The sequence below is a fragment of the Dendropsophus ebraccatus genome, chromosome 2 (genome assembly GCF_027789765.1).
Source record: "Dendropsophus ebraccatus isolate aDenEbr1 chromosome 2, aDenEbr1.pat, whole genome shotgun sequence".
Lineage (NCBI taxonomy): Eukaryota > Metazoa > Chordata > Amphibia > Anura > Hylidae > Dendropsophus > Dendropsophus ebraccatus.
Genome location: NC_091455.1, coordinates 199912157 through 199939344, shown reverse-complemented (window position 1 = coordinate 199939344; position 27188 = coordinate 199912157). Strand labels below are relative to the sequence as shown.

The 27188-nt window shown below is 43.7% G+C and overlaps 1 protein-coding gene across 18 annotated transcripts in view; it reads right to left on the bottom strand.

Moving 5' to 3' along the window:
• The window catches only part of KIAA1217 (KIAA1217 ortholog), a 454907-nt gene that overhangs the window by 185690 nt on the left and 242029 nt on the right, over positions 1-27188 (bottom strand). The window contains exon 1 of one of the 18 annotated variants that reach the window (XM_069959066.1): positions 13408-13656. The exons of the other annotated variants lie outside the window; for them this stretch is intronic. Within the exon in view, the coding sequence (XP_069815167.1) occupies positions 13408-13506 (99 nt within the window). The 5' untranslated portion in view covers positions 13507-13656. Of the gene's footprint in view, positions 1-13407; positions 13657-27188 lie in introns of those variants that run through there. 18 annotated transcript variants of the gene reach the window in all.

Sequence of the window (27188 nt, the reverse complement as noted above, 5' to 3'; positions counted from 1 at the left end):
TATTCAAGGGGAACTTGAGAAAAAAAACCTTCTAAAATCAACTGGAGATAGAAAGCTATACAGAGTTGGAAATTACTAATCTAAAAAACAAAAAACTCAAGTTTTCCAGTACTTATCAGCTGCTGTTTGTCCTGCAGGAAGTGGTGTATTCTTTCCAGTCTGACACAGTGCTCTCTGCTGCCACCTCTGTCCGTGTCAGGAACTGTCCAGAGCAGGAGCAAATCCCCATAGAAAACCTCTCCTGCTCTGGACAGTTCCTGACATGGACAGAGGTGACAGCAGAGAGCACTGTGTCAGACTGGACAGAATAAAGCAATCAAGTTTCTAATACTTACCAGCTGCTGTATGTCCTGCAGGAAGCAGTGTATACTTCAGTGCTCTCTGCTCTGTCTGTGTCCAGGTAGAAACTCTCCATATATATATATATATACCCACACTCACATATTATCTGCTGAAATGCCCCTTTAAGTAACCATTCAAAAGCATCATCTCTCATTTTTCTTGGAATATCTCGCCTGAAATCTCCTTCATTTGTTGCATCTCGTCAGCCCTGATTACCTTAATTTATCAGAAACCCGTCGGGAGGCGCAGACCTGCCAGCTTCACGTATCGGGTTCTTTCTTATGATTACATTTATCACATCGCATTCACACAAATCACTGCTGATTGATTTATGATTATGTTCAGATTCTCTCTACAATACGAGACATAAAATTTACTTTTCCAGTCTTTTTCATGGTGGTGGTCCCGAGCCGGAATATGTACCTTCACCATATACTAAAACATTTTGTGGTACTGGCCCTTTAAATCTAGAAAGGATGAATATCCAACTTGATGTAAAACTCAGTAAGTTATAAATAGAAAAAGGGGGAGATTTATCAAAGATGGTGTAAAGTGAAACTAGCCCAGTTGCCCCTAGCAACCAATCAGATTCCACCTTTCATTCCTCACAGACTCTTTGGAAAATGAAATGTGGAATCTGATTGGTTGCTAGGGGCAACTGAGCCAGTCTCACTTTACACCATGTTTGCTAAATCTCTCCCAAAGTCCTGGTTAGCTTGGCATAGAATCTGGGAACAGGTGGAGGAGCTGTGACTACTTTATAGTACAGTCACCCAGTTCTTGATGACTAGATACCAGCAGCTCAACATCAAGGTAACACTACCCGCTGAGCCCCTGAGTTGTATGCATTGCCACTGATGCAACTTATACTCATCACATTCATCATAGCCAGCTCTTGCATCCAGCCCAGCAAATGTGGGATGAGCAATGATGCATACAGTACTGTATGTATCATTGTTTTCATCCTTTCACTGATTCCCCTCTTGCAACTGGCCTGTTGAATGTAAGATGAGCGGCGATGCATACAGTACTGTATGTATCACTGTTTGCATCCTCAATACTCACCCATTGACTGATTCCACTCTTGCACCTGGCCTGATGAATGTAAGATGAGCGGCGATGCATACAGTTCTGTATGTATCATTGTTTGCCTCCTTTCACCGATTCCACTCTTGCACCTGGCCTGGTGAATGTAAGATGAGCAGCGATGCACGCTGTAATATATGCATCAACACTCAAGCATCTTAGAAACACAGGGGAGCCGTGGCTCTCGAAAGAGGGTGGTGCCCTATGCCAATACTATTTTTCTATTCCACTAGACCACATGGACATAATAAAGTGGGGCTCTACTCTGTTATGGAGACACTTGCTATGTGAGGCTTCCACCCTGGAACCGAGTAGTTTCTTCATGTCAATGGCCATCATGTAGTACCACATTTCTCCTGTAGTGGCAGCAGAGAGGTCTGAGACCCCTGATGAGCCAGGCACCTGCGCCAATTGGACTTCATCATTATATTTATGAACTTTTCTTCATACAGATATCCTTTCATATAAACCTTAAGGTAACCATAAACACGCCAGGCTTTCACTGCCGGCCGGCCTATAAATAACATGGGGAGTTAGTCACCGGCAGTACATGAAGCTTTTACGTGTGGACACATAAGGTAATGTATTTATGCTTCGGCTCCGGCTTCCAGTTCACAATATCCGATATATCATCCATTTCCAAAAGTCGAAATCTCAGCAATTATTCTGCCACTTTGTTTCTTACAGAAGCAATTTGGTTGTTCTGTGCGGACATTGTCCATTAGTTTCCATGGAAAGAAAACATTGTCAGGGTGAGCGGCAAGATGTATGGAGGTTCCTGCTCACAGTCTTCCTTAATTTTTCTTTACTTTTTATTGTGTTTGTTGTAAAGAGCATCGCTGACGGGGGGAGAAGAACTGTACAGTATTCTCCACTGACACAGGAGAACCAAGTCTAGCCCTGGTTGGCACCTCTGCCAGTTCTACAGTAAAAGATCTAGGTAATCTCTTAAAGGGTTTGTCCAGTAAATCTTTTTACTACTGCAGACTGGGGAAAAATTATAAATAATAATAATAATAAAAGGAATATCAATGACACAGATCCCTTACACTTGTTACACAGATCCCTTACAGCTGCTGATCTCTATTTCCTGATACTATCTTGATACACAGGAAATGCCTGCTCTGCCAATCAGAGACCACAGCAGAGACCTGCCCCAGTCACTGATTGGCTGGGCAGACATTTCCAGCAATTTCCTGTGTGTTTAGATTGGATCAGGAAGCAGAACAGCAGGTAGGTAGTTACTGAGTTGAGTCTTCCCTTTTTTAACTAAAGACATGTCCCACTGATCAACCCCTTTTAAATGAATTTGTCTAGGTTTAGAAAAGCATGCCCACTATCTTCCAGAAACAGTACCTCTCCTGTCCATAGGATGGGTGTAGATTTTGCAGCTCAGTTCTATTGAAATGAATGGAGCTGAACTGCAATACCACATACAACCTGAGGACAGGGGTGATGCTGTTTTTGCTGTCTTTTTTTTTTTTTTTTTTTATTCTGGATACCCCCTTTAGGTCACTTGTTTCTGGGCAACCTCTTCTCTAAAGGTATTGTCCAACTTAAAGTGTCTCTGTCACATTCAAAAACTTTAAGCATGTTCTAGAGACATGTCAAAACTTTTGCTAGGTTGGGGTCTGGATGTTCAGACCCCCACCAATCATTAGACAGAGCTAGAAGAAGTGTGTGGCTAAGTGCTTCATTCCCCAGCTCACTACGACCTCTGACTCACCGACGGAAACGTACAATGGAGACTGTCTCCTGCAGTAAGACTAGAAAGACATTACAGTCTTCCAGAGCAGGAGAGGGTTTTCTATGAGGATTTGCTACTGCTCTGGATAGTTCCTGACATGGACAGAGGTGGCAGCAGAGAGCACTGTGTCAGACTGGAAAGAATACACCAATTCCTGCATGATATACTGAGTACGCCTTTATTCAGTGGTCATAAACATTTTTTAAAGTGACAGTGCTCATTTAATTTCTTTTGTCCCCCTTGTTCTAAAATAAAGTAAAAAGCTGTAATTTCTCAAAATTTGGCCATGCCTGGATAGGAAACTAGATGGACCACAATAACAAGTAGGGAAGGAGCTACTTCTACATTGTCCTAACACGATCAGCTCTGCTTTTCTCCAGTTCACTCTCAGGTGTGGCTCTTTTCGGCCTAGTGCTGTAAAGCAATCACATGCCCCTTCTGTCGCTGATCACCCTAACCTGTCCTGTTCCTCCTCCAGAAAATTATATAATCCCAAACAAGCAACTTTCTCCTGCGCGAAGCGTTCAATGATTTCATTTTTCACAGTATTTCAAAGACACGTCTAGATGATAGTCTCTCCCTTAATAGCAGCTTTTTAGGACTTTTCAAAGAATCACATCAAAAATTGTCTTTTTTTTTTTTTTTTTTTATTCTGTTGTGCTGAACCAGGCAGTTTTTTTTTTGCAACTTTGTTGATAGAACTAAACAACTGCAGGTTTGGGGGAAAAAATGCTGAGAAAGGCTCTTTCTGCTTATTTATTATCTGGAAAAATACATTTAATGTGTGAGATAAGTCAACAATATATTGCAGGTATTCCCTGAGGAATATAAAGTCAGACGGGTCACAGGGAAGACCTGTGGCTGACATACTGCTTGTCTTACTGGCTCTGGATACTAATAACATCATTTTTATATTACCTTAAGTGGTCACCTTAAGTGGAAAATGTTGTATTAAAGGGGAACTCCAGACAAATCTCAAAACCCAGCCCCTGCAGGGGGGGGGGGTGACATGATAAAGAATCTATACTTACCTGTCCCCATGCCCCCGCAGCCTCAGCGGGAAGTACTCACTCACCCAGTGATTGACTGAAGAGGAATCCCGCCTCAGTCACTGACTGGCTGAGCAGTTAGAGCATTCACTCTAAAAATATCTTAAATCCATCTTATCTTACCAAGGGATCAGATTACATGTTGCCAATAGAAAGTTATAGAGGGGAGGGGTAAGAGGAAGTGGCTAGAATGAGCCAGAAACAAACAAAGAGACTGTAGTGAGCAGATCTAAAGGGCATTTTACACGGGCCGAAAGGAGTGTGACCTGCAGCTGATAATACCCCCCCCCCCACACACACACACACACACACACATCAGTGCTGTATTCGCAACTGTAGACTGCTCTATAATGTCCTCCATGCTGCTGCAGCTTCTGATGATGAGATATATAGGGAGCAGTGTCCCCTCTTCAGTGTATAGGAGACATCAAAGCAGCTAGTGTACACCCACCACCTCAGGGACAACTGAAAATTAGAAGGAACCTGCAAAGTACCTAAAATGACAGGTATGCTTATCTGAAATATATTATACCTCTGGGAGTACCCCTATAACCTGTCACTAACAATTGGACATGCTACCATAATGCATCGGTATGAGCCAGGGTGTCAGGCTCCATACGCCTCATTGAGATATTCCGAGCATGAAAAGCGAGCGGCGTTGGCCCTGTCACTGCTCAGGTATTCTGTTGTCCCGTATTACCTCCATCATAAGCTCCTGTTTACCACGGTATTTATTACTATTCTCCTGTAACCGGTGATTATGAGATAAAAGCAATGGAGCTAAGTTTAGATTCACTGTAATTAGTCACCGGACTGGAAAAAAAAAGTTGAAGGGCATTTTCACAATGGACCAGCAGGTCTGCACCAGCGAGATGGAAAATCTGGTTCTGGCTAGAAAGACTGGTGTCTATGAGAATGAGTGACTGTATGGCAGTGTCCCCAACCTGGGGGTCTCCAACTGTTGCAAAACTACAACTCCTACAGTGTTACTCCGAATATAAGACCTAGCTTCATTTTGCAGCTTCTTGGAGTAGGTGTGAAATACAAGCCCTAGTTATAGTCAGCTGACCGGATCCCTGACACTGGGTGCTGAGTATCAGCCAATCAGGGCCAGACTTGTTATGCTCCGCCCCCACCTGCTTAATACAAGCTGCAGGGGAGGCAGGAAGGGTAAGAAGATGCTCAGTAGGGGACATTGAATATGGGGGAGGGGGGCACATGGAACAACTACAGAGGGGGAAGGGAGGTATACAGTATGGGGACCACGTGCAGAGGGGGGGATGTATAAAGTATTGAAGAACACCTACAGAGGGGGGGGGGGGATGTATAAAGTATTGAAGAACACCTACAGAGGGGGAGGAAGGTATACAGTATGGGGGAACAACTACAGAGGAGGGAGGTATACAGTATGGGGGAAGAACTAAGGGGGGAGGTATACACTATGGAGACTACTTGCAGAGGGAGATGTATACAGTATAAGGGGAACAACTACAGAGGGGAGAGGGAGGTATACAGAATGGAGTAAGAACTAAAGAGGGGGGGATATATACAGTATAGGAGAAGAACTACAGAGGAGGGGTGTATACAGTATGGGGGAAGTGCTACGGAGGGGGGAGGGAGATATAAATAAAGAACTTACAGTACAGGAGGAGTACGGAATACAGTGTAGGGATATACCGTGTTTAATTGAAAATAAGACTTACCCTGAAAATAATCCCTAGCCCTTTTTTTTTTCTAATTAACACGGTATCTGTTGAATGTATACTTGTTTTACATAGTTTAGCTTGTCAAATCCTGGAATATAAAAATATATGATGAGAAAATAGAGAGTGTAAAATTCAATGGGCCAGCTGTGGGTATGCTGCACCATACGTGGCCGTTTTGCTGGTATCCTGATGTACACTGACAATGTACATTAGGCAAAGGCTCTAATGCAGGCTAAAGCTTTGGCTGTCCAGGCATGATGGGAATTGTAGTTCTGCCACAGCTGGAGAGCCAAGGTGCCCTACCCCTGCTCTAAAGGAAAGTGGGACGTAAATCATGGAAAAGTTATAGTCACCATGGAGATCTAGCTTTAATGTAAAATGACTCAGGTCCACACTGGTCTTAATGTCCTGTCCAGATAAAAGTACATTTTACAGCGACCTTTACTTTGACTCATGACTTATTTATAGCTAAAATGTATAATTAATGTACATATCGCTCCCACCTGCATGTATAAACCCAGGACCGTGATGGTTCACCGCGTTCAGTCGCATTCCTACTAATATGAATGTTCCTTTTACACCATGGATATCATACGGTGTATCTTTATAACCTGACATGTATCACATCTCCTCCCTTCAATTATGGATTAGAGGACAGGAGGGCGATCCATCAGGCGTATTCCGTATACAGACAATAAATGGAGATAATCCTGCTGAATAATCTTCACCGTGACTCCGATATAAAATCACTACAGTGAGATAACATGCTCCCATGGCTGCGCTTATCTCCTGGGAAGGGATCAGGGTTCAAATGGTTTTTATAACCTCCCTGTGCCCGTATGGGGACACCCTCTCTAATCAATATGCATGACCTCATTCAGGTCAATGATACTGACCATGGCAAAACTGAAAATTTAGTTTTCGTATCATAAGGTTACAAGAAAAGTAACTTTTTTGAAGTACAAGTGGTACCTTGGTTTAAGTGTAACTTGGATTGAGAGCGTTTTGCAAGAAGAGCTCACAGTTTTTCAGAATTTTAACTTGGTTTAAGAGCATTGCTTTGGTTTAAGAGTTCCCTGTACTGGGTGGGAGGGGGAGTGGGGAAGGGGCAGGGTCTGCATAGCGGGGTCTACAGCCCTGTACTCTGACCCAGGAAGTCTCCCTCACCTTCTAAATCATAGCAGATCTACTTCAGGCTGGGGCTTGCATCAGGGGACAGGACTGTGGGGGTAATCTCTTCATAGCTGTAACCCCTCTCTCCCCAGACAGAGAGTGCTGCATGTATGTGCCCACATCTGTCCTGCTCATTCTTTCATGCTTCCTGCAGTCTCTGTCAGCCCTTGTGTTTCCCATTCCTGTCTCTCCATTCCTGATATAATGTGCCTGCACTTACACTCAGCTATACACACTGCTGTATAGAAAAATTTCTGTCTCTGAACTCCTGCACAGCTCTGTGATTTTTCACTTCCTGATTGGTCCATGCTAAACACACACCCCTTCCTCATTGCTTTCATGTGACCACACAGACCTCTGACAGCAGCCCCATCTTCTCTATTCTAGCCTGTTGTACTACGCTACTACATTATGGGGATCTGCAGCTCCATCCTATATCTACAAACTGCTGCTGTTATTTTTCAGGTTTATGCACCTACTATACATTATACTCTACATGCTGATTGCTATACTGTACAGTAACTTATAATATGACAAAATCAGCTGTTTTTTAAATTTTTTATTTGTTTTACCTGTTATTTAGAATAAAAAAAGAATCGTTATTTTTGGGGTGTGGAACCAATTGTCTGCATTTCAATGATTTCTTATGGGAAAACTTGCTTTGCTTTAAGAGTGATTTGGATTACAAGCACAGTCTTGGAACAAATTATGCTCGTAATCCAAGGCACCACTGTACATGGATTTTTGCATTGATGACTAATAAAATGGGATCTGATTGTTATCTATGATGCCATAATAATAGACAACACAATCTAGCTAAATAATAACACACAAACAGTTGTGGTGTTCATGTGTTTTCATGAACCAATTAAGTAAACGTCCACAGTGCAGGGAGAAAAATTAAGGGAGCCTTTCGAAACAACGTAGGTTTCTGCATTGATGATTAATAAAATGGAATCAGATTGTTATATCAGTCATAATAATAGACAACATAATCTAGCTAAACTAATAACACAAACAGGTGTAATACTCATGGCTTTTACTGAACTAATTCTGTAAACATCCACAGTGCAGAGAGAAAAAGTAAGCAAACCTTTTGAAACGACCTGGGTTTCTGCATTGATGACTAATAATATGGGATCTGATTGTTATCTAAGTTTTAAAAATAGACAAACACAATCTAGCTAAACTAATAAAACAAACAGATGTAATACTCATGTCTTTACTGAACCAATTCAATAAACATCCACAGTGCAGGGAGAAAAAGTAAGCAAGCCCTTTGCAACGACCTGGATTTCCGCATTGATGACTAATAAAATGGAACCCGATTATCAAAAGGTTCCCATACACCTTATACTTTTGTCGGCTGTACCCGCTGCAGTAGTTGGTGGTGGCGATGGCGGTGATTTTCCATCACCTCCAACCCCTATTATCACCGACATCATCTGTTCTGGAAGGAAAAGCTGCAGTCAGAGCTCTCTGGTTGCAGCTTACCTCTCCCCAAAGAGAACACAGGAACGCTCTGTGGTGCCAAATGTTCCTGTGTATGGAGAGGACAAGAGGCGGACAGAATAAATAACTGACAGCTGAAGGTGTGTGGTCATCTTTAGTCACAGTTATAGATAACACAATGTAGTTTAACTAATAATGCACACACAGCTGTAGCGTTCATGCCTTTTACTAAGCAAATTCAGTAAACATCCACAATACAGGAAGAAAAGTAAGTGGACCTTGCGGAATTACCGGGATTTGGACATTGATTACTAATAAAATAGGAACTAATTCTTATTAAAGTCACAATAATAAACAAAACTAAACTAGTAAGTTGCCTTTTCATGTCCTTAACAGAGCCCGTTCAGTAAACCTCCACAGTGCAGGGAGAAAAAAGTAAGAATGACCTTGATTTCTGCATTGATAAGTAATAAAATAAGATCTGTTATGTATAATCACCATTATAGACAACATATAATGTAATAAAAAAAGGCTGAAATCATACAGCATTTACCCTGTCAGTCAGTAATATAAACTGGCAACCTGTAAAAAAGTTATGCCGACATATACCGTGGTGTATTGGAAGTGGCCCTATTCAGTTTCATGATTCAAACAGATTCAACTAATGACTATACTCGGGCTATTTGCCTCACATATATATGTTTATTCAGACTTTTATGCTTTTGAGTCATGCTAAATAAACATATACATGTGGGAAATGGCACACATAAAGTCACTAGATGGCTACGTTAGGGTCGTTAAACTGAATGTGCTGCTACTAGTATGCTATGTTATATGTCAGCATCCCTTTTTGACACGTTGCTGACATATACCACTGACAGACTGGGTAAACACTGAATAAAAACCCAGACTGCTAACACGCAAACAGTTACACTGTTCATGTCTTTTACTGAGCGCATTAAGTAAACATCCACAGTGCAGGGAGAATGCCATAGTTAAGCCTTGAAATGAATAACCTATAGATTCGTAGCAGTCACTTCCATCAACTATTTCTAAATAGGATTTGCCCAATATTCAGGAGGATCATATCTGTTCCTCCCTACAAATGCGCTGCCTGAGCCGTCTTATGTGCACAACCCCATCTACAGAGAAATCTCATCACGACAGCTAAAGCGAGCTCCGACCCATTTTACCACCTGATGAGAAATACTTATTTTTTGCTCACTTATCTACAGGCAGGAAGAATAACTAATAGCAACGTTTTCTTATACGACTTCATTTGTTTTTAAGAAGCGGAGTTAATCAAAGAGAAATGAGGTGGAGCACGTGAAGGACACAGAGAGTGTATCACAGCCCATTATCTTCACTGCACTGAGACATGAATGTTATTTAAAAGTCAGCGGAGATAAGAGTCACAGTTTAAGACATCCGCTATTGTAGATGCTTCCAGTAATTACTTGACATTTTCATTAGGATTTCCACTGTAACAATGCCGTCAGCTGTCTAACTTGAATTTCCAGAGAGGAAAACAACCAATCACAAAGAAAAAAGTAACAAACAAACATATAAAACAATGTATTATGATGATGTTGGCTAAATACATAGGTTAGGTGAGTGAAGAAGCTAGTTTTAGCCAGTTTGAAATGGTTGTCTCCTTATAAGGGCATATGGATATCAGAGGGGGTGGGACTCTGTAAGGACGGCCCCCGCTCTGGTGGAACCAGCCCAGGAGGAGAACAGCTGTGTTAGAGTATTGCCTATCTAGTGGCCTGCATTATATGGATGGAAACAAAGAGGAATATAATAGAAAGGTGGCCAATACTATGGGAAAAATTAGGCCTTGCTTTACTCTGCCAGGTTTTATAGCTTAAAGGCCCCCATATAGATTTTAATAAAAGTCAGCCAATCCTGCAGATCAGGTTGAAACTGGCCAACTGTTTAATGTATATGGTGGTCTCCTGAGTCTCCCATGATAGATAACATTGGGGAAGAGAAGGATAGGGCATGATCTTCTCGGGGACCTGATCCTCTTGTTCTCAAAGACATAAGCTGATGCCAGAGACATCTGGCAGTGGCTTACTTCTCCTTTCTCCATCTATCGTGCCCTTTCTTCACCCCCTTAAGCCATTATGCCACTATTTAGGTAGCTTCTTATTCACCAAATAGGAAAGGGGATAAGACCAACATTTGTCTTGCAGCAGCCACCACAGCCTCCCCTGGTCCTAAGTGGAATTTCAGCCGCCAGATTTAGAATTATAGAGCATCTTTTCTTCTATGATGACTGCATAGAGTGGCACCCACTCTGATGGACCTCGGCCAGGAAGTGAACAACTCTTTAAAGTGTCACTGTTGTTTTATTTTTTTGCAGAAATCAATAGTCCAGGTGATTTTAAGAAACTTTGCAATTGGGTTTACTAGGTAAATATGCCATTATCTGCATTTAAAAAGACTTTCCCCAGGTCCCCGCTCCCTTTCTCTCATTCACTGCTCATTATCAGTAAATCTTGACTCTTTTACATCAGTCGAGTCCTGTCTGTTCTATAGAGGGGGGAGGGGGAGATTAGTCACCAGCAGAGAGCAGAGAACAAAGGATTACACAGCAGGACCTGTGTGAAAGCCAGTATTCAGAGGTCAGAGAAGTCAGTGCTGACTGTCAGAGGAGATAGCTGGTGATGTAGCTGTAAATTAACTCTTTGTTGTCCTGTTTTGGTGCCTCATCTCCCTCCACTCCTCCTCTCTCCATAGAAAATCATGAAGACAGGGGGGGAGCTTCAAACGGTTTATCATGATAAAAATACATTTTTCAGCTAATAAACCCAATTACAAAGTTTCTTAAAATCGCCTGTACTATTGATTTCTGCAACAAAAAAAAAATGGAAATGACAGTGACACTTTAAGAGCTGATCTAGAGGACCTGTGTAGTGCATGCATTACATGGATAGACTAGGGCTGTATATAGAAGGGTGGCAGCCCATTGCAGGGATAAGTCTGTACCCCCTATTATGGTACCAGCTTATGTTAGGATAGAATGGACTGATGCTTGTTTTTCCGTCCACGGTCTAGTCATGATCCCTCGAGCCTACACACCTCCTTCTTCCCATCTCTATAGGTTCGTTTGCACCAAATAGGAAAGAAGAAGGGCCCAACATCAGACTTGCCACAGCCAGCGCAGCTTCCTCTGGTGATGAGTGAGGCGCATATAGTGACTATAATAGGAGGAGCTGTGTAAGATGGTCTGTGTCCTCATAGACCAGGCCCAAGAGGTGAGCATCTCTTTATTCCTGTAGACTCCTGTGCATGCATTACATGGGCGGACATGGCAGAATGGCACCCCATAGCAAGGCTTAGACTGAGCCCTCTATTATGATGGTGGATTTTACAACCAGGGATAGAAGCGCCGGGTGTGTATCGCTCCTTTTATGCCCTTCTGGTGACTCCTTTCCCTCCCATTTGTGTAGGTTCTGTATACACATATTTATTAACTGGCATGTCTCCAATACTATTACTTTATTTCAACACTGTTAAAAACTATGCCCAAAGCAATCCCAGAAACTTTCCCGTGTGATCAACTGGGACGGTCACCTCTATAATAGTAAATGCTAAAATATTCTCCACCAAATAGGTACTCCGGCTGGACCTGTTACTAGAAAAAAGGGGATGCCCAAGAGCTCATTCACTTGTATTGCCCCAGGCTCCCACCCATCCTATTGATTTTCTGATACTTGCTACCCCTTGTATTGATTTTTTTGAAGGGATACTCCGGCAAAAATGTTTTTATTGTAAATCAACTAGTTTCAGAAAGTTATACACATTTAGGCTATGTTCACACTACGTAAACGTACGGCCGTTGTTGCCATCGGCAACAACGGCTGTACTTTCTACGGGTGAACATTACCTATTGTGCTATGGGATCCCGGCCGGAGCGTACACACATCGTATACGCTCCATCCGGGATCCTGCATGGGGCAGCAAATAACTGACATGTCAGTTTTCTGCGGCCGCAATTCAATGAATTGCGGCCGTAGAAAACCCTGGCTCCGGCCGCTCGCTTCACTGTGTGCTATGGGAGGTTCTGATGCGGGCGCACGCTGATGCGCCCGCATCAGAAACCTGCGGCCAAAAGATCATCCGGCCGGGATGTACCGGCCGGGATGATCCGTGCAGAGACAGGCCGTTCTGTGTCCCAGCCAGGTCACGGAACGGACGGTCTCCATATGTTGTGTGAACTTAGCCTTATAATTTACTTCCATTTATAAATCTCAAGTCGTCCCGTACTTATGAGCTGCTGTATGTCCTGCCAGAAGTGTAGTTTTCTTTCCAGTCACAGTGCTCTCTGCTGCCACCTCTGTCCAGAGCAGTAGCAAATCCCCGTAAAAAAAAACATCTCATGCTCTGGACAGAGGTGGCAGCAGAGAGCACTGTGTAAGACTGGAAAGAATACACCACTTCCTGCAGGACATACAGCAGCTGATAAGTACTGGAAGACTTAAGATTTTTAAATAGATGTCAATTACAAATCTATATAACTGTCTGAAACCAGTCGATTTGAAAGAAAAAGAGTACTCCTTTAATAGTTGAAGAGCAACAGGTCAGAGTTCAATAATCTTAAATATTAAAAAAAGAAGCCAACAAACAAGTAGCAGCTACACAAAGAAAAGCGATTAGACTACAATCTATTACAGATATAGCAGAGCCGAGTTTGTCATCACCTCTTACATTGTTTGCACTTTGCGATAACCCCGTTTACGATAATGGAGTAGATCTACCTGACAACACCTTGCGGAGCCAAATCTCACACCGTACAGTATACAGTATATAGGTATAGATATTATTGGAGATTTTTTTTTTCTACCTTGCTAATCCCTGATTGGTGTCTGGATCCGGCGCAACACAGCGATACGAATCTTTTCTCGGCTCTGATCTTCTTGCCGTCTTTCCAGTCTTTCTCCATTTCCACCAGGGCGCCCTCAGCTCCGGCTGGAGGTCGTGCGCACGGCCATGGAGCTTGTTGTCACTAGTAGTCGTGTGTGTACACGCTCAGCCGGAGCCTAATAGCAGGTTGCCGGATATTACAGCTCACTCTTCTCCTCCAGTGTCTCCCGACTGGTCTTTCATGGGTGAAACACAGTGAAGAGGAGGAGGTGGAGTTAAAGTGTGCAAATTTCTCTAAATCACCACTGCCCTTAAAAGCACAGATCTCCCAAGGAATCCCAATCACTTTAAACAAGACGAAAGAATATTTCCCTTCTGAAGAAATCCGACTATATAGGTAGAGCGAGAAGAAAGAGATGACTAATAGTGATGCTGAGGGGCACGGATAACTCCATATGGCGGCGGAGGCTTTGATGTTACTTTGTCTCTTCTTTTCTTCTAACTATATTATACTAAGGAATTCTCACTTTACAGCTGAGACAAAGTATTTAACTCCTTCTGAAGCGAAAGGTTTCGGCAGTACTGGATACATCGGCATTTCGCTCACGTCCTGTATACAGAAGGCTTGTATAGAGAGTGCATTAGTACCCGAGAAGTGTCCCCTATAGCTGTTATGGGTGATTCACTACAACAGGGGTAAGGGTCCATTTACACAGAAAGATTATCTGTCAAAGATTTGAAGCCAAAGCCAGGAATGGATTTGAAAAGAGGAGGAATCTCAGGCTTTTCTTTATTACCTGATCTCTGTTTATAGTCCATTCATGTCTTTGGCTTCAAATCTTTGGCAGATAATCTGTCAGATTGTGTAAATGGACCCTTAGGGAACTTTGTCTCTCCAGCTGTTGCAAAACTACAACTCCCATCATGACTTGACAGCCAAAGCTTTAGCTTTGGCTGTCCAGGCATGATGGGAGTTGTAGTTTTGCAACAGCTGGAGAGCCAAGGTGCCATACCCCTGCATTACAATATGGCCCTATATCTCTTTCTATCCCAGATCTTTTTCCTTAAAATCATCTGGTTTTAGAAAGTTATATAGATTTGTAAATTACTTATTTTAAAAAAATCTCCAGTCTTCCAGTATTTATCAGCTTCTGTATGTCCTGCAGGAAGTTGTGTATTCTTTTCAGTCTGACACAGTGCTGTATGCTGACATCGAACTATCCAGAGCAGTAGTAAACCCCCATAGAAAACCTCTGCTCTGGACAGTTTCTGACATGGACAGAGGTGGCAGCAGAGAGCACTGTGTCAGGCTGGAGAGAATACACCACTTCCTGCAGGACATACAGCAGCTGATAAGTATTAGAAGACTTGAGATTTTTAAATAGAAATAAATTACAAATCTATATAACGTTCTGAAACCAGTTGATTGAAAAGAAAAAGATGTACCCCTTTAAGTCAGGAATAGAGATGAATGAACCTGCCGAAAAAACTCGGGTTCTCACAAACCTGAAAGATCAACATTTGAATCCGAACTTTCGAGAGGTTCACTTGTCTCTCGTAGGGAAACCTCCCGGGACATCACAAGTGATAAGCAATTGTGATGTCACAGCTCTTTTTTGTATGATGAGCACCTGTGACATCACAAGTAAGTCCCAGACAGGCAAGCAGCTATGACATCACAACCTTCATTTCTTTATGATGAGCCCCTGTGACATCACAAGTAAGTTTCAGAAAGGTAAGCAGCTATGACTTCACAACTGGGTATCTTTATGATCGCAAGTGTGTTCCAGACAGGTAAGCCGCTATAACATCACAATCATGATTTCTTTCTGCTGTGACATCACAAGTCTGTTCCAGACAGTTCAGTTGATGTGATGTCACAAATACATTTCTGTAGGATGCAGTTATGACATCACAAGGTAAACACCTATGACATCACAACAGTCAGACAAGCTGCTCTCAAGTGGGCGTCAACCGAGAATGTTGCTGTGACATCACAAGTGAAATCCAATCAGGTAATCTACTATGACATCATAGATGTCAGTCTAGTTATGTTCTTTAGGACATGTCAGAAGAATCCTTCTCCATATCAGCCACCCATACTGTTTCTGAACCTGTATGCACACTGATGCTTCTAGTTTGCATGTTTAAATAAGAATAAAAGCTAAAAAGGAAGAAATAATGGGGGAGATTTCTCAAACATGGAGTAAAGTGAAACTGGCTCAGTTGCCCCTAGCAACCAATCAGATTCCACCTTTCATTTTCCAAAGAGTCTGTGAGGAATGAAAGGAGGAATCTGATTGGTTGCTAGGGGCAACTGAGCCAGTTTCACTTTACACCATGTTTGATAAATCTCCCCCAGTGACTGTATGCGGAATATCACAAAGGCCATAAAGTATAATATGGTATAATGTTATGGCCATAATGGTACAACCCCTAGCATGCCCTTACAGCTTGTATCTGTCAGAGCATGCTGGGAGTTGTAGTTTTAGCTGGTGACTACAGATCTATTCTTTGTGCATGGACTCCTATATTGTAGATCACACTCCCCACATGGCACAGGGAGGCACTTGCATTCATTTATGTAAATCAGAAGGTACATTGTGTCTGGTAAAACCTGTCCGACCTGAGTTCCTGTGAGGACACCGCCAGGGGCTGTAATGTGGAGCAGGCCGAAACCTTCCCTGATGTTTTACACTGCACAGAAGTTCTGCATCCTACTCTGTTCCTCCAAGATTAACAATCATCAGTAATGTCATCTGACTGTAATAAAGAATCATTAATCCTGGAAAACATGGCCTACTACATAGTAAACTCTAAAGGCATCTATGGGCTATGTTCACACATAGTATTACCAGGAGTAATACTATCAGGAGTGGAATTGACAGGGCAAATTATAATGGAAAGATTGGCACAGTTTCTACAAAACTACAACTCCCATCATGCCTGGACAGCCAAAGCTTTAGCTTTGGCTGTCCAGGCATGATGGGAGTTGTAGTTTTACTGAATTTCCATACCCCTGTTCTAAATCCTGTATTATAGCCCAGAGCTTCATTCCCAGTTCTGCTGGTGTCATTGGAAACAGTCAATAAGTTTGATGTCACACACACACCGACACTAAATGAACTTGTATTATTCAATTTTCTGCTGTAATACTATATAGTATCTGGTGTGACAATACTTTTGAAAAAAAAAAAAAAAAAAGTAGTTACTAGGGGCCCTGGGACGCGGCATTGGGGGCAAGTGCTCCACCTGTATATCCCCTCCCCCCACCGCCGCAGCCCCAGGGACATGAATGGGTTTTGGTTTCCTGACCTTGTAGCACTATAATGAGTTTTCCATATAGTGCAGGATTCCAGAGTGACAGGTCACAGTGCAGCCGGGTCATGTGGAAGGGCTGATGGATTGGGATCCTACAGGTTTTAGATTCACCTGGGATGGTCAGTTTTTCCATGATTCTATCAGTTCCCATTTCCTTAACCAGTATCACCTCATCAAAGAGGAGATTCTGCTGGCGGGTAAAACAAAGCGATGATAATAGAAGTAAAGTAACATAAAGAAATAAGGGAAGGAAGGACAGTGGGAGTGAGGGAGGGAGGAAGGAAGGAAGGAATGAAGGAGGGACAGAGAGAGGAAGGACAGGAAGATGGAGGGAGGAAGGAATGAAAGATAGAGGGAGGGAGGAAGGAGGGAGGGACAGACGGAGGGAGGAAGGAAGGAGGGACAGAGGTAACAAGGAAGGAGGGTGGGAGCAAGGAAGGGAGGAAGGAATTAAACATAAAAGGAGGAAAGAAGGGACGGAGGGAGGAAGGAAGGAGGGAAAGAAGGAGGGAGGAAGGGAAGGCGGAAGTAATGAAGGATGGACGGTGGGAGGAAGGAAGGGAAGGAGGAAGTAAGGAAGGATGGACGGTGGAAGGAAGGGAAGGAGGAAGTAAGGAAGGATGGACGGTGGAAGGAAGGGAAGGAGAAAGTAAGGAAGGATGGACGGTGGGAGGAAGGAAAGAATGAAAGATAGAGGCAGGGAGGAAGGAAGGAGGGACAGACGGAGGGAGGGAGGAAGGAAGGAGGGACAGAGGTAACAAGGAAGGAGAGGGAAGGGAGGAAGGAGGGACGGAGAGAGGAAGGAATGAAACATGGAAGGAGGAATGAAGGAAGAAGGGACGGAGGGAGGAAGGACAGGAAGATGGAGGGAGGAAGGAAGGAATGAAAGATAGAGGGAGGAAGGAAGGAGGGACAGATGGAGGGAGGAAGGAAGGAGGGACAGACGGAGGGAGGAAGGAAGGAGGGTGGGAGCGAGGAAGGGAGGGATGGAGGGAGGAAGGAATGAAACATAGAAGGAAGAAGGAAGGAAGAAGGGATGGAGGGAGGAAGGTAGGAAAGAAGGAGGAAGGGAAGGTAGGAGGAAGGAAGGAAGGAAGGAAGGATGGTGGGAGGAAGGAAGGGAAAGGACAGGGAGGGAAAATTAAAGTGTAACTGTCATTTAGGTGACTTTCCAGTGTGCGCTATCCTGTGTATGTATATGAGGTGCAGGACCATATCTGGCCATTTTAGCACTAGTTTATGCCATTTTTACCCCTTTTTACCACCCTGCAAACTCCATCTCTGAGTCTGCTTTCTCTATGTTCAGCTGCAGTGTGGATAAAGAGCAGCCTCTGTGTGCCTCTTGTACACTATATAATCACTAACAAGATCCTGCAATCCTGGCTCACTGTAGCAAACCTTCAGAAGTTCCCAGACCAGCGCTAAGCGATCTAACATGTGAATCCAGCGTTTTCTGTAGCCACAAAGTCTGCACATTGCACAGGCTGTTTCTCTCCTCTTCCTGCCCACTCATCTCCTTCAGCCCCTCCCCCCTACATAGACTATAATGGGCAGTACAGCCTGCTTCCCTCTGCTACAGAGAGCTTTTTGTGGTAATGAAGTGATAGGAAGTGAGTGTGTGTGTGTGTGGGTGTGTGTGGGTGTGTGTTCAGAAGAAGGCCCTTTTGCTCTTTCACCTAATTTACCTATTTCTTATAATTGCTTGTACCATTGATCCCTGCAAAGCCGTTTAAAATGACAGTTTATACTTTAAGATTGTCATTCCTTTATCTTCATTTCATAGCATCATTAAAAGGGTACTCTGGCAAAGAAAACTTCTTTCAAATCAACTGGTGTCAAAAACTTATACAGGCCCTGTCCCCTGTAGGATTTGCAATCCAATGTCCCGATTCTAAAGGGGTACTCCAGCAAAATATTTTTTTCTTTTACATTAACTGGTGGCAGAAAGTTATAGGAAGGAAGGAGGGAAGGAAGGAAAGAAAGAAAGAAAAAGGGAGGGAAGGAAGGAAGAAAGGAAGGGAGGAAGGGAGGGAGCAAGGGAGGAAGGGAAGGAGGGAAGAAATTAAGGAAGAAAGAAAGAAAGAAAGAAAGAAAGAAAGAAAGAAAGAAAGAAAGAAAGAAAGAAAGAAAGAAAGAAAGAAAGAAAGAAAGAAAGAAAGAAAGAAAGAAAGAAAGAAAGAGGGGCGGCAGAAAGGATGGAGGGTGGGAGGGAAGGAAGGAAGGAAGAAAAGAAAGAGGGATGGAAGGAAGGAAGGAAGGAGGATGGAGGTCGAGAGGGAAGGAAGGAGGGAGAGAGAAGAAAGGAAGGAAGGCAGGACATACTGCAGCTGATAAGTACTTGAAGACTGAAGATATTTAAACAGAAGTAAATTACAACTCTATATAACTTTCTCCTTTAAGGTAAAATTATTGATTTTTTTTATCGCACATTACAATACACAAGGTGCAGCTGCAGCTGCTACATCTGTAGTTCTCTTTTAAAAACGAGTCTAGAAAATAAATAAATAAATAAACGCCTCATTAATCGCGATTTATTAGTCATTAGCCCCATGGTCAGGCCAGGACCAGAATGTAGATGTAAAAATATCCTGTATAACCCTGTTATAAGACTAGCCTTGCTGGCCAGACACAAGCTTAGCTCACTGACCCTGGAGCGCACCCTTTACCTTTTCTTCTTTTTCGTAAATATTTCTCCTTTCACTAACTCTCCGCTCACATAAAATCAATGAGACATAACGTGTAAATAATTAAGGGCAGATTTTAGAGAAAATTACAGCCTGACGGGGAGCTCTTAGGGCTTGGATGTGTAATTACTCCTCCTAGTGTGTTACTGTGCAATTACTAAATGGATGCAACCGGTGGCTATTCATTAGAGCAGACACCCGGCCACTGACAGCTCCCAGATGGCAGACGTGGGACGGAGCTGATGCCCTCTGTGGGAATTGGACGTTTACAAACATCAACATTGTCAAGGAAGGAGCCGGGAACGTTTAACAGAATGATGAAGACAAGTGATCTGGCGAGGACCAGTTTAGTTGTTCTTATTCTTGTTTTATTGTATGAACGCTAGCATTGGTCGATAGCAGTGTTGGGCCATAGGCTGTATCCATGTTTTACAGGACTCTGTAGGGCGGCATCCAACTTCTGCAGCCAAAGGGAATCAAACACTGAACTTCGGGTTTGGATAACATTACCAAACCTGAACATTTTTACAGGTTCATGTAACACTTGTCCATAGTAATGTGTTGGTGCTATAACACTTACAGTTTGACTGCATATTAGTTATAGTGTTTACTGTGCTATCCATCTGTCCTGCATGTACTGTATTGTTTTCTGCCAGTGATACACTAGCATGATATGGGTGATTATGTTATTGTGATGTCATCAATAATAGGGTATACTGATATCGTGATGTCATCTATAACACCAATAGGAGGAGATATCCTTTAACTATTATGTAATCTATAACACCAATAGGAGGAGCTATACTGTCATTGTAATATTCTTCTATCTATATTCTTCTATAAGGTCTCATGGGTTAACTGTCTTTGTCACATGTTGTGTTTTCAATCTATTACAGGTCCAGGTCTTTTTTTTCCCTCTCCTTTACCCTATCACCTCTCTTCTTCACACACATAGCCCCACCAAATAACAAACTATAAAAAGAAGCTAGTTCCTGGTGGGAGGGTCTTTTGTCAGTAGAGGTGGGGAGGGACTGAGACAACGCAGAGCAATAGAGATTTCTTCTTATGGAGCTAACTACCACTAGCATGCAGTGCTAGACCCCTCAAGAGGGAGGACGTCCTCTAAAAAGAACCTTGTCCACGCCAGGGATACCTTCAGCAACACGCAGAGCAGTATACCTGGAGTTTGGACTACCCAAAACTCGATCGTGGTGCCCGTTTGTCCGGGTGTGGGTTCTAACACCATTCCTGGCCACCGTGACAAGTGCCCAAGTGACCCAACACGCAGAGAGCTGCCACAACACTGCATAGCTACCCAAGCATGTCATTAATAGAATGAGTATCCACCCTGTAGCTGCCCCTGTATCTGACCACTAGGTAAAGCATAGCCAGTCCCAGCTCACCTGAGGCAGGAGGACCCCTGGTGTAAATGATGGACTCCTGCCTTCTCATCCCACTTAATGCTATTATAAATGACACCATTCACATCCCAGATGTTTGCTGACACTCCTTTAATCCTCCAGCTTACACTTTATTGCTCCAGATTGATTAGACATAGACTTGTTATATTTTTAAGACTAGGGATTTATTACAGTCATTCGTTGCCTCCCAAAACCCAGAGCACCATTTCAGAAGCTGTGCTTTGTTAGCTTTATGTAATGCCGGATCTCCGCAGCCATATAATAGCCGCCCATAAATAACCGCTTTCTTCCTCACTCGCACTTAGTGGCTGATGGTTTTTACAGCTTGTTTGTCGCTGTTTCCATATTTATCTGCAGATTTTTTTTTATTGCAAACACCTGAAATATCCCAATATCATTTATATAGAACATTTTACATGATCTTTGTGTTATTGGATGAGATTCATGTCATTTTCACTGATATTATCAGAATTTTTATTATTTTGGAACAGCCAATGGTGGTGGTGGCTTATGGGCCTAACCAAGAGGTTCAAGGTCCTGTGCAATATGTCTATGATGTCTCCCACGTTACTGCAGACGGTGCTAGATGACATGCTCTTAGCTTCTAAGCACTGACATGACTGTCTACACACTGTGCATGACCAAGAACATTGCTTTTCATCAGATATATCCTAAGGGGGGAGGGGGTGGTACAGAGTTTAGATTTACATTGGGTGTTCACTTCAAGAAGGGAGATATGGAGGGAAAGAAGAAGAGAAAATAAAAAAAAGAAGGAAGGGAGGGAGGAAGAAAGGAAGGGAAAAAAGGGGGTAGGGAGGGAAGGGGGGAGAGAGATAAGAAGGGAGGGAGGGAAGAAGGAAGGAAGGAAGGGTGGGAGAAGGAAGGAATGAAAGAAGGGGAGGAAGGGAGTGAGAAGGAAGGAGGGAAGGGGAGAAAGGGAGGGAGAAGGAAGGAGGGAAGGGGAGGAAGGGAGGGAGAAGGAAGGAGGGAAGGGAGGAAGGAAGGAAGGAAGGAAGGAAGGAAGGAAGGAAGGAAGGAAGGAAGGAAGGAAGGAAGGAAGGAAGGAAGGAAGGGAGGGAGGGAGGGAGAAGGTAGGGATGAAGGAAGGGGAGGAAGGGAGGGAGAAGGAATGAGGGAAGGGAGGGAGAAGGAAGGGAGGGAAAAGGAGGGAAGGGAGGGAAAAGGAGGGGAGGGAGGAAGGAAGGGAGGGAGAAGGAATGAGGGAAGGGAGGGAGAAGGGAGGGAGGGGGAGGGAGAAAGGAAGGGAGGGAGGAAAGAAGGAAGGGAGGGGGGAGGAAGGAAAGGGATGGAAGGAAGGAAGATACAGAGGAAAAGAAGTAGAGGGGAAGTAAGAAAGGGAGGTAGAGAATAGAAGAAGGTAAGGAGGAAAGGAAGGGAGGGAAGAAAAGGAAAAAGGAAGCATGGGAGGGAAGGAAAGGATGAAGGAAGGATGGAACGAAAGAGGAATTAATAAAGGTGGGAGGATGAAAGAAACCTCAGAAAGCAGGAAGAAGGGAAAGATGGAGGGGAAAAGAGGAATGAAGAAGGTGGGATTATAGAAGAAATTTTGCAGGAAGGAAGGAAAAAAGGAAATGATGGCTGGATGGATGGAAGGAAGAGTAGAAATAAGCAAATGAGGTCGGAAAGTAAGAGGGAAGGAAGGAAAGGGGGAGAATGAAAGAAACTCGTCAGAAAGTAGTGTTACAAGTAAATTTCATGGTGCTAAGATGCTGCATCATCAGATATACAGTCAGGGGGGGGGGGGGGGAATGGTCTTTCTGCTCATTGCTCAGCCACCTAGGTACCCCTACTCTGTGTTTTTTCCTATTTTATGGTCTATTAGGGGGAACTGTTAGGCAGTGTGGCATGTTTATACTTTTGCCAGATAGATAGATAGATAGATAGATAGATAGATAGATAGATAGATAGATAGATAGATAGGAGATAGATAGATAGATAGATAGATAGGAGATAGATAGATAGATAGATAGATAGATAGATAGATAGGAGAAAGATAGATAGGAGATAGATAGATAGATAGATAGATAGATAGATAGATAGATAGATAGATAGGAGATAGCAGCTCCTGTACCCCACTGCAAAATCTGTAATCACAGTCACCCCCTTCCATGTGCCATTCATTTTACTGATACCTTTATATGAGGCAGAGCGGCTTTTGGGTCCCTCAGGTACCAAGGCCTATACCCCAATAGAGAGTAGGCCACACTTGACAAGCTTCGAGAAGAGACATCAGAAAGATTCCATAGTGACTGTGTACATGACTATAATGACACTACTAACCTGGACCACTAAAACCCCCAACAAACAGCAGTGGCTACCGAGGAACATAGTATTACTTCTGCCCATCTTAATAGAGTTCCATGATATATACTTGGATGGGGTCAGTCTTCTTCATGACATCCATAGGGCTTAATGTTCTCGTGAGAAAATTCCCTTAAGGTACATATACATTCTAATGAATTTCTAATAATATTTGTTCACCTCCCCCCTGGTTACAGAACAAAGATCAGAGGAACATAAAGTTTCCAGAGATCTAGATGGACAGAACTTTGACAACAACCTGCGTTCCGTCTCTGCCTTTGCAGGGAGCGCACATGTCGTGACAAGTGGGAAGTATGCACCGGCAGCGGCACGAATTCTAACTAAATCAGCACTCCTGCCCGAGTCAGCCAGCAAATCAGGAGGAATGACAGAAGGATCTTACTCGACAAAATCGAGCAAAACTTTTTACTATCATGTCATTGCTAATAAGGCGACACCAAATCTGATTTACCATCCAGCTAGTTCAGGGTTTAAAGGGAGACAGCATATCCTATATCCTGTATATAAAATAACTAGACTCACAAATCCTCTGGAATATCCTGATATCCACTAAAGCAGCGTTCACCAACCTATGGCTCTCTACCTAGTGCAAAACTACAACCTCCATCGTGATGGCTTGATGGGAGTTTTATAAAATCTGTAGAGCCAAAGTCAAAGCCGAAAAATTCTATTCTATTTTACCACTGTGTCATAACATGATAGAATGCAACAGAACAGCGCCTCCAAGTGGCCAGAGGATGACACGAGCGTTACTCTTTAAGGCCTTACTTAACAGAAATATCTGGTGAACTTTCATTCAGTGCTCTCTGCTTCCAACTCTGTCCAGAGCACTAGCAAATCCTAGATAGAAAACCTGACATGACATGGACAGAGGTGGCAGCAGAGAGCACTGTGTTAGACTGAAGAGAATACACTACTTCCTGCAGGGCATACAGCAGCTGATATATACTGGAATACTGGAGTTTTTTTTAAATAGAAGTAATGTACAAATTTGTATATCTTTTTAGCACCAGTATATATTTATATATATATATATATATATATATATATATATATATATATATATATATATACACCCCTTTAATACTATTTAAATGGGTACTCCAGTGAAAAAATTTTTTTCAACTCAACTGGTGATCAGAAAGTTATACATTTTATGACTTTTATGACTCTATTTAAAAATCTCATGCCTTCCAGTACTTATCAACTGCTGTACGTCCTGCAGGAAGTGGTGTATTGTTTCCAGTCTGACACAGTGCTCTCTGCTGCCACCTCTGTCCATGTCAGGAACTGCCCAGAGCAGGAGAGGTTTTCTATGGGGATTTACTACTGCTCTGAACAGTTCCTGACATGGACAGAGGTGGCAGCAGAGAGCACTGTGTCAGACTGGAAACAATACACCACTTCATGCAGGACATACAGCAGCTTATAAGTACTGGAAGACTGGAGATTTTTTATTAAATATAAGTAATTTACAAATCTATACAACATTGGTTTTAGAACATTTTTCCCACTCTGGAGTACCCCTTTAGTATAAGAGTTAAAGGTAATAAGCTCCCTGGCTCCCTTAGTGGAGACTTCAGGCAATACGATTTTTATATTTAGGGTATCTGGTGCTCAGAAAACAGAGCTCTGGACACTATAAAGAAATCAATCATTACAGATTGTTGGATCTGAATATGTGGCGGTAAAAGATTGAAGACTCGCTAACATAAATCATATGAAACATTCAGTAAATGAATATAACAAATAGTCCAAGCTGGGATCTTTCTCCCATGTGTTTTGATGGAGCTGGTTATTGCAGCAGACAGCACATCCCACCATGACACGGGATGAGAGCAGAACACGCTTCATGCCAGCGCTCTGTGTATTGTGTGACAGTGCGGCTGGCCTCATTCACTTACACAGCAGCCAGCGCTGACCTGAGGCGCCAAGTGTCACTCAGCGCCTTCTAAATGAGCCTGAAACTTCATTATTCTCTCCATCCAGGAGACAACTTCCCCAAACTGCATGTCACAGGGAAATGAACTCTGAGCGAGAGGGGAAAAGACTGACTGCGTCCATTACATAGGGAATCCGTACACCAGAAATAAAGCGAATCCTGGAGCCATAGACTTGTACTACACTATACTATGCTGGACTATACTAGACTAGACTACACTATACTGACTAGCCTATACTGTGCTACCTATACAATACTAGACTAGACTACACTATACTGACTAGCCTATACTATACTGTGCTACCTATACAATACTAGACTACACTGATTAGCCTATACTATACAACAGTGGCGTCGCTAGGCAGTTTTATCCGGGGCTCCTGCCCCGGATAAAATGCCTGCTGCCCCGAATGTTTTCTCCCCCTGCATCTCCTATAGACTGTCAGTGAGTGAGTGCATGACATGGGGAAGCTGATCCCTCCATTACCCTTATCCCCCCCCCCTCTTCCCACATACCACCCCCCTTCCCTCCTTCCCACAAAGAAGACAGAGACCTGGTTCTTTGGAAAGTTTTGGCCACAGCAGCCAAATTTTATTAATAAACGTACAAAACATAAAAAACATTATGCAACAATGACCTAGAACGGGAAGGAGGTCCTTGAGGCTAAAACTACAACCGGCCACCCATAACTGTGCCACAAAATATCAGGCTATTAGCCCTCCTATCCGACCCCCAGCCGGTTCCCCCAGGCTCAGGAGCCCTACCACAAGTCCAAAGGCACTGGCCGATTGTCCACAAACCATTACTCCCCGGGACACCACCCAGTCAGGAGCCCAGCCTCCTCCAAGGCCCCCCGATAATCCTTAATAAAATGAGGGGGAATGGGGGTGCACCTCACCTCGTGTACCCCCCCTTATACTCCATTTTTCCAACCCCAAGGACCCCCTAACCCGCCAGCCGCTGCTATGACAAAATGACAACCCAACCCCCACCCCGAACTACCCAACGACGACCCGATCAATCCAGCTATCCCCAACCAAGGGAGGGAGGGCGGGACTCTTCACTGCTGCTCCGCATGTGCTGGCCAGATCCAGGAAGAGGCAGTAACCTATATACCCTCCCCTGACTCCCATACCCCTCCCCTTAGCAACTCCCGCTCTTCCCAGCCAGATCACCAGTAAACCCTTCCCGTGCCAGCTCCCCTGTCATGCTGGGCCTCCCTTAACTCCGTTGCGTCCGGCCTTTTCTTGACATGGGGAAGCTGATCCCTCCATTACCCTTATCCCCCCCCCCTCTTCCCACATACCACCCCCCTTCCCTCCTTCCCACAAAGAAGACAGAGACCTGGTTCTTTGGAAAGTTTTGGCCACAGCAGCCAAATTTTATTAATAAACGTACAAAACATAAAAAACATTATGCAACAATGACCTAGAACGGGAAGGAGGTCCTTGAGGCTAAAACTACAACCGGCCACCCATAACTGTGCCACAAAATATCAGGCTATTAGCCCTCCTATCCGACCCCCAGCCGGTTCCCCCAGGCTCAGGAGCCCTACCACAAGTCCAAAGGCACTGGCCGATTGTCCACAAACCATTACTCCCCGGGACACCACCCAGTCAGGAGCCCAGCCTCCTCCAAGGCCCCCCGATAATCCTTAATAAAATGAGGGGGAATGGGGGTGCACCTCACCTCGTGTACCCCCCCTTATACTCCATTTTTCCAACCCCAAGGACCCCCTAACCCGCCACGCGAGCACCTGGGAAAACCTCACACGTGCGAGCTCCCCCACAAACAGAGGGCTCTTTCCACACCTTCCTGAATGCCAAGCGCCCACAGATCTGTCCCCACCGCGTTCAGATGAACCCCGTCCCCCAGCCAGTAGTTGCAAGAACAATCCTCCAAATCCCTGTGCCGAACCAACACTCCCCCATTACGCGCCACAAACGCGCCTACTGCTCTGTTGACTTTCACCCGAGCCTTATTGAGCTTCACTACCGACCTGGCGACCTTCCAAGTCCTCCTGGGCACAATGTCCGACCAGACCACCCG